The sequence below is a fragment of the Pleuronectes platessa genome, chromosome 2 (assembly GCF_947347685.1).
Source record: "Pleuronectes platessa chromosome 2, fPlePla1.1, whole genome shotgun sequence".
Lineage (NCBI taxonomy): Eukaryota > Metazoa > Chordata > Actinopteri > Pleuronectiformes > Pleuronectidae > Pleuronectes > Pleuronectes platessa.
The window spans coordinates 31007893-31021670 of NC_070627.1; the positions used below are offsets into that span (position 1 = coordinate 31007893).

At 46.0% G+C, this 13778-nt stretch overlaps 1 protein-coding gene across 1 annotated transcript in view; it reads left to right on the forward strand.

Annotated features, from left to right (window-relative positions):
* Nucleotides 1-223: 223 nt before the first annotated feature.
* Nucleotides 224-13778, forward strand: part of LOC128446732 (piggyBac transposable element-derived protein 4-like) — a 291349-nt gene continuing 277794 nt past the window's right edge. Inside the window, exons 1-2 of the mRNA XM_053429645.1 lie at nucleotides 224-244; nucleotides 733-1264. Coding sequence (XP_053285620.1) covers nucleotides 224-244; nucleotides 733-1264 — 553 coding nt within the window. The remainder of the gene's footprint in view (nucleotides 245-732; nucleotides 1265-13778) is intronic.

Here is a 13778-nt window from a genome sequence, read left to right on the forward strand (position 1 = left end):
GCCGAGCGACAACAGGCTCGAGCGCACGAAGCGGGGAGCCCGGACCGGCCCCGCGTCGCCAGTCTCGGGGTCACGGAGACCCCCATTCGGATAGACGGCCGTCAACTCGAGCGGCAGCGCGAGCCTTCGGGCCGAAGAGACTCCCCGACGCGTCACACTGTTGTTCACAGCCGGACCGGCCCGGCTTCTCAGGGTCGCGAAGGTGAGACGACCGTTACTAACGATGCGTCCGGGATACAAGTCGGTACAACGCCGCGCCGTTCTCCCTGACGAGGTCACGCGATGTCACGTCAAGAGCTGTTCTCATGTCGACAATCCTCCGAACAGGAAGAGGGCCGAGATGAAGAGGACCGAGAAGAAGAAGAAGAAGAAGAAGAAGAAGAAGAAGAAGAAGAAGAAGAAGAAGAAGAAGAAGACGAAGAAGACGTAGTAGAAGAAGAAGACGAAGAGGAAGACGAAGAAGAAGACGCCGACGACTGCGGCGACGAAGACTACGACCCGGTGCGCGACGCCGCTGCTGCAGATTCCTCATCGTGCACATCTTCGGAAGAAGAACAAGAAGAAGAACAAGAAGAAGAAGAAGAACAAGAAGAAGAAGAAGAAGAACAAGAACAAGAACAAGAAGATGATGATGATGGAGTAGGAGGAGGAGGACAAGGACTCGTGTAAAGAGAGACCTTCCTGTCCAAAAACGGAGAAATAACATGGTCCTCGACGCCGTACCACCGCGAGGGCCGCTCCGCCTCCGCCTCGTCCTCCACCTCCACCTCCTCCTCCGCTACGCCCGTCGGGGTCCCTTCCCCGGGCCCCACGACGCACGCGACGTCCGGCGTCAGCGACGCGGTCTCGACGTTCGGCCTGTTTGTCACGCCGACGGTAGAGAACATCGTCCTGGAGATGACTAATCTGGAGGGTCGTCGGAAATACGGCGACGGCTGGAAAGGGATGGACGCGACCGACCTGCGGGCCTACGTGGGGCTGCTGATCTTGGCGTCCGTCTACAGGTCCCGGGGCGAGGCAGCCGCCAGCCTGTGGGACGCCGAGAGCGGCCGCGCGATATTCCGCGCCACGATGCCCCTGAAGGTCTTTCACACGTACTCCAGACTGCTGCGATTCGACGACCACGTGACGAGACGCGAGAGACGCGCCTCCGACAAATTGGCGGCCGTGCGAGAGGTCTGGGACGCTTGGGCGGCGAGGCTGCCGCTCCTCTACAACCCGGGGCCCGAAGTGACCGTGGACGAGCAACTGGTTCCGTTCAGAGGTTATTCTTTTTGTTATTCTTTTCGTCGTGTTTGTTATGTCGTGTATAGCAGCCGTGTATTTTTTCTCGTCGCGTTACGTGTCACGTGGCCTCGCGGGTTGACCGCCGGCATGCACCTGGCGACTCGGAGATTCTCTTATTTTGTCTTCTTTCCTGAAGATATTGTCGATGTTCACGTTTCGTCTCTTCTCCTCTATCCTCTCCCCTACCCCCCCCCCCAACCCTCAAACACGCACGCACGCGCACGCTCACACGCGACAGACCGCAGAGAGCGCAGTGGCGCAGAGCGCACAGAGAGCGGGCAGAGCGCACAGGAGATCACTTACAAGAAATGAATAAACTTTCCAAATAAGATCCCAGAGTGGAGGCAAGGATCCACTGATGTGAGGGAAGCGGTCCGATTCTCTAAATGGATAAATACTACCGTGACCCCGGTGGGGGGTTCTGGACGATGTGTGCATGCGAATGGAAGTATGAGGAGGAAGCGAGGGTTCAGCGATTTCTATTCTCACACATTGTGTTATCCACAGCAGCAGCGGCAGAGTATCAGTGTATTTCCTTTATTAGTGACATCACAGCTGTCCCATAAGTCGCTCTTCACCTCCATCTCACTAACAAACACCTCGATGTCAGTGTCTGAAAGTTTTACTTCCTCTTCACATCGCTTGATGCCGTGCCTCCGTCAGGACTCGCGGTGGAAAACCATTGGTCAGCTTCATAATTTAATATTCGTGACGTGCTATGCATTGACCATTTATAGTAGAAATTGAGCGTGTGGAGAGCGGATTTGGAGTTCAGGTTTTGCGTGCGCACGGTTTTATAAATCGGAATTAGCTTTGGCTTACGCCATTTCCTGCTTTTTTTGGCGTAAGCACACTTTTAGTAAGAATCCTATGCACTCTTTTATAAATCCATCCCTGCTCGGCCCACGCTACACTTCCTCACACACACAGGACCGGCAGTGGGGGGAGAGAGAGAGGGGGAGAAGGGAAGAGTTACGGGGTCCCTAAAAAGACTTCGCCGACTCCCTGCAGCCTATAAGAATCACCGTCCTGTCAGGAACATTAAAACATCAGCAGAAGAGGCTGTGATTTCAGAAATATACAATTTATTTAAAACGTACCAGTCAACCATATTGCACATTCCCATAGAACAAAATAAAATAAAACAAAAAGCACAATAATCAAACCAATAAATCAGAAAGAAACTAAATTTAAACAAGGTCAAATAAGGCAGCCCTATAAAACAAACTTGTTGTAGTTAGTTCACACAATTTAAACCAGTTTATCAAAATGTTTGAAAACATTGACAATCATAAAACACATCATTATGTCATACCTTTAATTCATTTAAAATAAAGCAGGGATCCACGCCGTCCTTATTGTCTTGAGAGCAATTACTAAAACAGGAAAAGACAACTTAACTTAATGTCACGCACACAATAGTGAAGACTCTGTTAATTGTTCCGGCGCATTACTTACAAGTATTACTCTTATGACTGAAGATTACAGCGCGCATTTATGCCGACGCTGATACAGTCTCACCCTCACGCACACAGCTGTACGCTGGCTCTAGGGACGGAATAAAGGTTAATATTTGCGGAACGTTTTCTGAGTGATCTCCGTTGACATTAAAGTTACTTTCAGCAAACTCACCGCAACAAACAATTTGTGTCCGCACCTGCTGCGGCCACGCTGCACTTACTCACACACACAGGACCGGCAGTGGAGAGAGAGAGAGGGCGAGAGGGAGCGCTACGGTGTCCCTTAATAGACGTCGCCAAATCCCCGCAGCCTATAGGAATCACTGTCCTGTCGGATGAATTAAAATATCAGCAAAACGGGAAAAATAACACTGCCAAAACTCGAAAACTGTATTAAGAATTGACCCCTTACACTTGTAACGTGTCTTAAGATCTGTTGAGGATGTCCCAGCCAGGTTCGGGGGGTGGGTATCATTTGAGTTGAACCCATTTTTTCTCCTGTTTCTGGAAGAGGAGTCAGGATAGGAACATGTCTTTTGGTTCCATTAATTTCAGTAGTTAAGTTTAGGTTGTTCCCTTCAGGTTTTTGTGTTTGCTGCTTTGATGTTCGACCCTTCCAAATCTAAAGAGTTACCCACAAGGAAATTCTGGGACCGATCCCATCAGCGTCGCTTCCATCATCGCTTTGCTCGTGTGTTTCCACAGGAGCTGATGTCCTGCGCACATGCAACTTCCGTCATACTCCCCGTAGACCGGCGGCAATGACACCGCGTAAAACCCACAGCGCGAGTGTGATGCGTTCTGTTGGAGTGTAACTCCCGCACTGTAAACAATTGTCATGTAAATTTATTTGTCTGTTTATTATTGTTTTAAATGAAATTCAACATAATTCAGCAGAGCGCGCAGACCGCAGAGAGCGCAGTGGCGCAGAGCGCACAGAGAGCGGGCAGAGCGCACAGGAGATCACTTACAAGAAATGAATAAACTTTCCAAATAAGATCCCAGAGTGGAGGCAAGGATCCACTGATGTGAGGGAAGCGGTCCGATTCTCTAAATGGATAACTACTACCGTGACCCCGGTGGGGGGTTCTGGACGATGTGTGCATGCGAATGGAAGGATGAGGAGGAAGCGAGGGTTCAGCGATTTCTATTCTCACACATTGTGTTATCCACAGCAGCAGCGGCAGAGTATCAGTGTATTTCCTTTATTAGTGACATCACAGCTGTCCCATAAGTCGCTCTTCACCTCCATCTCACTAACAAACACCTCGATGTCAGTGTCTGAAAGTTTTACTTCCTCTTCACATCGCTTGATGCCGTGCCTCCGTCAGCACTCGCGGTGGAAAACCATTGGTCAGCTTCCTAATTTAATATTCGTGACGTGCTATGCATTGACCATTTATAGTAGAAATTGAGCGTGTGGAGAGCGGATTTGGAGTTCAGGTTTTGTGTGCGCACGGTTTTATAAATCGGAATTAGCTTTGGCTTACGCCATTTCCTGCTTTTTTTGGCGTAAGCACACTTTTAGTAAGAATCCTACGCACTCTTTTATAAATCCATCCCTGCTCGGCCCACGCTACACTTCCTCACACACACAGGACCGGCAGTGGGGGGAGAGAGAGAGGGGGAGAAGGGAAGAGTTACGGGGTCCCTAAAAAGACTTCGCCGACTCCCTGCAGCCTATAAGAATCACCGTCCTGTCAGGAACATTAAAACATCAGCAGAAGAGGCTGTGATTTCAGAAATATACAATTTATTTAATACGTACCAGTCAACCATATTGCACATTCCCATAGAACAAAATAAAATAAAACAAAAAGCACAATAATCAAACCAATAAATCAGAAAGAAACTAAATTTAAATAAGGTCAAATAAGGCAGCCCTATAAAACAAACTTGTTGTAGTTAGTTCACACAATTTAAACCAGTTTATCAAAAATGTTTGAAAACATTGACAATCATAAAACACATCATTATGTCATACCTTTAATTCATTTAAAATAAAGCAGGGATCCACGCCGTCCTTATTGTCTTGAGAGCAATTACTAAAACAGGAAAAGACAACTTAACTTAATGTCACGCACACAATAGTGAAGATTCTGTTAATTGTTCCGGCGCATTACTTACAAGTATTACTCTTATGACTGAAGATTACAGCGCGCATTTATGCCGACGCTGATACAGTCTCACCCTCACGCACACAGCTGTACGCTGGCTCTAGGGACGGAATAAAGGTTAATATTTGCGGAACGTTTTCTGAGTGATCTCCGTTGACATTAAAGTTACTTTCAGCAAACTCACCGCAACAAACAATTTGTGTCCGCACCTGCTGCGGCCACGCTGCACTTACTCACACACACAGGACCGGCAGTGGAGAGAGAGAGAGAGAGGGCGAGAGGGAGCGCTACGGTGTCCCTTAATAGACGTCGCCAAATCCCCGCAGCCTATAGGAATCACTGTCCTGTCGGATGAATTAAAATATCAGCAAAACGGGAAAAATAACACTGCCAAAACTCGAAAACTGTATTAAGAATTGACCCCTTACACTTGTAACGTGTCTTAAGATCTGTTGAGGATGTCCCAGCCAGGTTCGGGGGGTGGGTATCATTTGAGTTGAACCCATTTTTTCTCCTGTTTCTGGAAGAGGAGTCAGGATAGGAACATGTCTTTTGGTTCCATTAATTTCAGTAGTTAAGTTTAGGTTGTTCCCTTCAGGTTTTTGTGTTTGCTGCTTTGATGTTCGACCCTTCCAAATCTAAAGAGTTAACCACAAGGAAATTCTGGGACCGATCCCATCAGCGTCGCTTCCGTCATCGCTTTGCTCGTGTGTTTCCACAGGAGCTGATGTCCTGCGCACATGCAACTTCCGTCATACTCCCCGTAGACCGGCGGCAATGACACCGCGTAAAACCCACAGCGCGAGTGTGATGCGTTCTGTTGGAGTGTAACTCCCGCACTGTAAACAATTGTCATGTAAATTTATTTGTCTGTTTATTATTGTTTTAAATGAAATTCAACATAATTCAGCAGAGCGCGCAGACCGCAGAGAGCGCAGTGGCGCAGAGCGCACAGAGAGCGGGCAGAGCGCACAGGAGATCACTTACAAGAAATGAATAAACTTTCCAAATAAGATCCCACAGTGGAGGCAAGGATCCACTGATGTGAGGGAAGCGGTCCGATTCTCTAAATGGATAAATACTACCGTGACCCCGGTGGGGGGTTCTGGACGATGTGTGCATGCGAATGGAAGGATGAGGAGGAAGCGAGGGTTCAGCGATTTCTATTCTCACACATTGTGTTATCCACAGCAGCAGCGGCAGAGTATCAGTGTATTTCCTTTATTAGTGACATCACAGCTGTCCCATAAGTCGCTCTTCACCTCCATCTCACTAACAAACACCTCGATGTCAGTGTCTGAAAGTTTTACTTCCTCTTCACATCGCTTGATGCCGTGCCTCCGTCAGGACTCGCGGTGGAAAACCATTGGTCAGCTTCATAATTTAATATTCGTGACGTGCTATGCATTGACCATTTATAGTAGAAATTGAGCGTGTGGAGAGCGGATTTGGAGTTCAGGTTTTGCGTGCGCACGGTTTTATAAATCGGAATTAGCTTTGGCTTACGCCATTTCCTGCTTTTTTTGGCGTAAGCACACTTTTAGTAAGAATCCTACGCACTCTTTTATAAATCCATCCCTGCTCGGCCCACGCTACACTTCCTCACACACACAGGACCGGCAGTGGGGGGAGAGAGAGAGGGGGAGAAGGGAAGAGTTACGGGGTCCCTAAAAAGACTTCGCCGACTCCCTGCAGCCTATAAGAATCACCGTCCTGTCAGGAACATTAAAACATCAGCAGAAGAGGCTGTGATTTCAGAAATATACAATTTATTTAATACGTACCAGTCAACCATATTGCACATTCCCATAGAACAAAATAAAATAAAACAAAAAGCACAATAATCAAACCAATAAATCAGAAAGAAACTAAATTTAAATAAGGTCAAATAAGGCAGCCCTATAAAACAAACTTGTTGTAGTTAGTTCACACAATTTAAACCAGTTTATCAAAATGTTTGAAAACATTGACAATCATAAAACACATCATTATGTCATACCTTTAATTCATTTAAAATAAAGCAGGGATCCACGCCGTCCTTATTGTCTTGAGAGCAATTACTAAAACAGGAAAAGACAACTTAACTTAATGTCACGCACACAATAGTGAAGACTCTGTTAATTGTTCCGGCGCATTACTTACAAGTATTACTCTTATGACTGAAGATTACAGCGCGCATTTATGCCGACGCTGATACAGTCTCACCCTCACGCACACACACACAGCTGTACGCTGGCTCTAGGGACGGAATAAAGGTTAATATTTGCGGAACGTTTTCTGAGTGATCTCCGTTGACATTAAAGTTACTTTCAGCAAACTCACCGCAACAAACAATTTGTGTCCGCACCTGCTGCGGCCACGCTGCACTTACTCACACACACAGGACCGGCAGTGGAGAGAGAGAGAGGGCGAGAGGGAGCGCTACGGTGTCCCTTAATAGACGTCGCCAAATCCCCGCAGCCTATAGGAATCAGTCCTGTCGGATGAATTAAAATATCAGCAAAACGGGAAAAATAACACTGCCAAAACTCGAAAACTGTATTAAGAATTGACCCCTTACACTTGTAACGTGTCTTAAGATCTGTTGAGGATGTCCCAGCCAGGTTCGGGGGGTGGGTATCATTTGAGTTGAACCCATTTTTTCTCCTGTTTCTGGAAGAGGAGTCAGGATAGGAACATGTCTTTTGGTTCCATTAATTTCAGTAGTTAAGTTTAGGTTGTTCCCTTCAGGTTTTTGTGTTTGCTGCTTTGATGTTCGACCCTTCCAAATCTAAAGAGTTACCCAAAAGGAAATTCTGGGACCGATCCCATCAGCGTCGCTTCCGTCATCGCTTTGCTCGTGTGTTTCCACAGGAGCTGATGTCCTGCGCACATGCAACTTCCGTCATACTCCCCGTAGACCGGCGGCAATGACACCGCGTAAAACCCACAGCGCGAGTGTGATGCGTTCTGTTGGAGTGTAACTCCCGCACTGTAAACAATTGTCATGTAAATTTATTTGTCTGTTTATTATTGTTTTAAATGAAATTCAACATAATTCAGCAGAGCGCGCAGACCGCAGAGAGCGCAGTGGCGCAGAGCGCACAGAGAGCGGGCAGAGCGCACAGGAGATCACTTACAAGAAATGAATAAACTTTCCAAATAAGATCCCAGAGTGGAGGCAAGGATCCACTGATGTGAGGGAAGCGGTCCGATTCTCTAAATGGATAAATACTACCGTGACCCCGGTGGGGGGTTCTGGACGATGTGTGCATGCGAATGGAAGTATGAGGAGGAAGCGAGGGTTCAGCGATTTCTATTCTCACACATTGTGTTATCCACAGCAGCAGCGGCAGAGTATCAGTGTATTTCCTTTATTAGTGACATCACAGCTGTCCCATAAGTCGCTCTTCACCTCCATCTCACTAACAAACACCTCGATGTCAGTGTCTGAAAGTTTTACTTCCTCTTCACATCGCTTGATGCCGTGCCTCCGTCAGGACTCGCGGTGGAAAACCATTGGTCAGCTTCATAATTTAATATTCGTGACGTGCTATGCATTGACCATTTATAGTAGAAATTGAGCGTGTGGAGAGCGGATTTGGAGTTCAGGTTTTGCGTGCGCACGGTTTTATAAATCGGAATTAGCTTTGGCTTACGCCATTTCCTGCTTTTTTTGGCGTAAGCACACTTTTAGTAAGAATCCTACGCACTCTTTTATAAATCCATCCCTGCTCGGCCCACGCTACACTTCCTCACACACACAGGACCGGCAGTGGGGGGAGAGAGAGAGGGGGAGAAGGGAAGAGTTACGGGGTCCCTAAAAAGACTTCGCCGACTCCCTGCAGCCTATAAGAATCACCGTCCTGTCAGGAACATTAAAACATCAGCAGAAGAGGCTGTGATTTCAGAAATATACAATTTATTTAATACGTACCAGTCAACCATATTGCACATTCCCATAGAACAAAATAAAATAAAACAAAAAGCACAATAATCAAACCAATAAATCAGAAAGAAACTAAATTTAAATAAGGTCAAATAAGGCAGCCCTATAAAACAAACTTGTTGTAGTTAGTTCACACAATTTAAACCAGTTTATCAAAATGTTTGAAAACATTGACAATCATAAAACACATCATTATGTCATACCTTTAATTCATTTAAAATAAAGCAGGGATCCACGCCGTCCTTATTGTCTTGAGAGCAATTACTAAAACAGGAAAAGACAACTTAACTTAATGTCACGCACACAATAGTGAAGACTCTGTTAATTGTTCCGGCGCATTACTTACAAGTATTACTCTTATGACTGAAGATTACAGCGCGCATTTATGCCGACGCTGATACAGTCTCACCCTCACGCACACACACACAGCTGTACGCTGGCTCTAGGGACGGAATAAAGGTTAATATTTGCGGAACGTTTTCTGAGTGATCTCCGTTGACATTAAAGTTACTTTCAGCAAACTCACCGCAACAAACAATTTGTGTCCGCACCTGCTGCGGCCACGCTGCACTTACTCACACACACAGGACCGGCAGTGGAGAGAGAGAGAGGGCGAGAGGGAGCGCTACGGTGTCCCTTAATAGACGTCGCCAAATCCCCGCAGCCTATAGGAATCACTGTCCTGTCGGATGAATTAAAATATCAGCAAAACGGGAAAAATAACACTGCCAAAACTCGAAAACTGTATTAAGAATTGACCCCTTACACTTGTAACGTGTCTTAAGATCTGTTGAGGATGTCCCAGCCAGGTTCGGGGGGTGGGTATCATTTGAGTTGAACCCATTTTTTCTCCTGTTTCTGGAAGAGGAGTCAGGATAGGAACATGTCTTTTGGTTCCATTAATTTCAGTAGTTAAGTTTAGGTTGTTCCCTTCAGGTTTTTGTGTTTGCTGCTTTGATGTTCGACCCTTCCAAATCTAAAGAGTTACCCACAAGGAAATTCTGGGACCGATCCCATCAGCGTCGCTTCCGTCATCGCTTTGCTCGTGTGTTTCCACAGGAGCTGATGTCCTGCGCACATGCAACTTCCGTCATACTCCCCGTAGACCGGCGGCAATGACACCGCGTAAAACCCACAGCGCGAGTGTGATGCGTTCTGTTGGAGTGTAACTCCCGCACTGTAAACAATTGTCATGTAAATTTATTTGTCTGTTTATTATTGTTTTAAATGAAATTCAACATAATTCAGCAGAGCGCGCAGACCGCAGAGAGCGCAGTGGCGCAGAGCGCACAGAGAGCGGGCAGAGCGCACAGGAGATCACTTACAAGAAATGAATAAACTTTCCAAATAAGATCCCAGAGTGGAGGCAAGGATCCACTGATGTGAGGGAAGCGGTCCGATTCTCTAAATGGATAAATACTACCGTGACCCCGGTGGGGGGTTCTGGACGATGTGTGCATGCGAATGGAAGTATGAGGAGGAAGCGAGGGTTCAGCGATTTCTATTCTCACACATTGTGTTATCCACAGCAGCAGCGGCAGAGTATCAGTGTATTTCCTTTATTAGTGACATCACAGCTGTCCCATAAGTCGCTCTTCACCTCCATCTCACTAACAAACACCTCGATGTCAGTGTCTGAAAGTTTTACTTCCTCTTCACATCGCTTGATGCCGTGCCTCCGTCAGGACTCGCGGTGGAAAACCATTGGTCAGCTTCATAATTTAATATTCGTGACGTGCTATGCATTGACCATTTATAGTAGAAATTGAGCGTGTGGAGAGCGGATTTGGAGTTCAGGTTTTGCGTGCGCACGGTTTTATAAATCGGAATTAGCTTTGGCTTACGCCATTTCCTGCTTTTTTTGGCGTAAGCACACTTTTAGTAAGAATCCTACGCACTCTTTTATAAATCCATCCCTGCTCGGCCCACGCTACACTTCCTCACACACACAGGACCGGCAGTGGGGGGAGAGAGAGAGGGGGAGAAGGGAAGAGTTACGGGGTCCCTAAAAAGACTTCGCCGACTCCCTGCAGCCTATAAGAATCACCGTCCTGTCAGGAACATTAAAACATCAGCAGAAGAGGCTGTGATTTCAGAAATATACAATTTATTTAATACGTACCAGTCAACCATATTGCACATTCCCATAGAACAAAATAAAATAAAACAAAAAGCACAATAATCAAACCAATAAATCAGAAAGAAACTAAATTTAAATAAGGTCAAATAAGGCAGCCCTATAAAACAAACTTGTTGTAGTTAGTTCACACAATTTAAACCAGTTTATCAAAATGTTTGAAAACATTGACAATCATAAAACACATCATTATGTCATACCTTTAATTCATTTAAAATAAAGCAGGGATCCACGCCGTCCTTATTGTCTTGAGAGCAATTACTAAAACAGGAAAAGACAACTTAACTTAATGTCACGCACACAATAGTGAAGACTCTGTTAATTGTTCCGGCGCATTACTTACAAGTATTACTCTTATGACTGAAGATTACAGCGCGCATTTATGCCGACGCTGATACAGTCTCACCCTCACGCACACACACACAGCTGTACGCTGGCTCTAGGGACGGAATAAAGGTTAATATTTGCGGAACGTTTTCTGAGTGATCTCCGTTGACATTAAAGTTACTTTCAGCAAACTCACCGCAACAAACAATTTGTGTCCGCACCTGCTGCGGCCACGCTGCACTTACTCACACACACAGGACCGGCAGTGGAGAGAGAGAGAGGGCGAGAGGGAGCGCTACGGTGTCCCTTAATAGACGTCGCCAAATCCCCGCAGCCTATAGGAATCACTGTCCTGTCGGATGAATTAAAATATCAGCAAAACGGGAAAAATAACACTGCCAAAACTCGAAAACTGTATTAAGAATTGACCCCTTACACTTGTAACGTGTCTTAAGATCTGTTGAGGATGTCCCAGCCAGGTTCGGGGGGTGGGTATCATTTGAGTTGAACCCATTTTTTCTCCTGTTTCTGGAAGAGGAGTCAGGATAGGAACATGTCTTTTGGTTCCATTAATTTCAGTAGTTAAGTTTAGGTTGTTCCCTTCAGGTTTTTGTGTTTGCTGCTTTGATGTTCGACCCTTCCAAATCTAAAGAGTTACCCACAAGGAAATTCTGGGACCGATCCCATCAGCGTCGCTTCCGTCATCGCTTTGCTCGTGTGTTTCCACAGGAGCTGATGTCCTGCGCACATGCAACTTCCGTCATACTCCCCGTAGACCGGCGGCAATGACACCGCGTAAAACCCACAGCGCGAGTGTGATGCGTTCTGTTGGAGTGTAACTCCCGCACTGTAAACAATTGTCATGTAAATTTATTTGTCTGTTTATTATTGTTTTAAATGAAATTCAACATAATTCAGCAGAGCGCGCAGACCGCAGAGAGCGCAGTGGCGCAGAGCGCACAGAGAGCGGGCAGAGCGCACAGGAGATCACTTACAAGAAATGAATAAACTTTCCAAATAAGATCCCAGAGTGGAGGCAAGGATCCACTGATGTGAGGGAAGCGGTCCGATTCTCTAAATGGATAAATACTACCGTGACCCCGGTGGGGGGTTCTGGACGATGTGTGCATGCGAATGGAAGTATGAGGAGGAAGCGAGGGTTCAGCGATTTCTATTCTCACACATTGTGTTATCCACAGCAGCAGCGGCAGAGTATCAGTGTATTTCCTTTATTAGTGACATCACAGCTGTCCCATAAGTCGCTCTTCACCTCCATCTCACTAACAAACACCTCGATGTCAGTGTCTGAAAGTTTTACTTCCTCTTCACATCGCTTGATGCCGTGCCTCCGTCAGGACTCGCGGTGGAAAACCATTGGTCAGCTTCATAATTTAATATTCGTGACGTGCTATGCATTGACCATTTATAGTAGAAATTGAGCGTGTGGAGAGCGGATTTGGAGTTCAGGTTTTGCGTGCGCACGGTTTTATAAATCGGAATTAGCTTTGGCTTACGCCATTTCCTGCTTTTGGGCATAAGCACACTTTTAGTAAGAATCCTACGCACTCTTTTATAAATCCATCCCTGCTCGGCCCACGCAACACTTCCTCACACACACAGGACCGGCAGTGGGGGGAGAGAGAGAGGGGGAGAAGGGAAGAGTTACGGGGTCCCTAAAAAGACTTCGCCGACTCCCTGCAGCCTATAAGAATCACCGTCCTGTCAGGAACATTAAAACATCAGCAGAAGAGGCTGTGATTTCAGAAATATACAATTTATTTAATACGTACCAGTCAACCATATTGCACATTCCCATAGAACAAAATAAAATAAAACAAAAAGCACAATAATCAAACCAATAAATCAGAAAGAAACTAAATTTAAATAAGGTCAAATAAGGCAGCCCTATAAAACAAACTTGTTGTAGTTAGTTCACACAATTTAAACCAGTTTATCAAAATGTTTGAAAACATTGACAATCATAAAACACATCATTATGTCATACCTTTAATTCATTTAAAATAAAGCAGGGATCCACGCCGTCCTTATTGTCTTGAGAGCAATTACTAAAACAGGAAAAGACAACTTAACTTAATGTCACGCACACAATAGTGAAGACTCTGTTAATTGTTCCGGCGCATTACTTACAAGTATTACTCTTATGACTGAAGATTACAGCGCGCATTTATGCCGACGCTGATACAGTCTCACCCTCACGCACACACACACAGCTGTACGCTGGCTCTAGGGACGGAATAAAGGTTAATATTTGCGGAACGTTTTCTGAGTGATCTCCGTTGACATTAAAGTTACTTTCAGCAAACTCACCGCAACAAACAATTTGTGTCCGCACCTGCTGCGGCCACGCTGCACTTACTCACACACACAGGACCGGCAGTGGAGAGAGAGAGAGGGCGAGAGGGAGCGCTACGGTGTCCCTTAATAGACGTCGCCAAATCCCCGCAGCCTATAGGAATCACTGTCCTGTCGGATGAATTAAAATATCAGCAAAACGGGAAAAA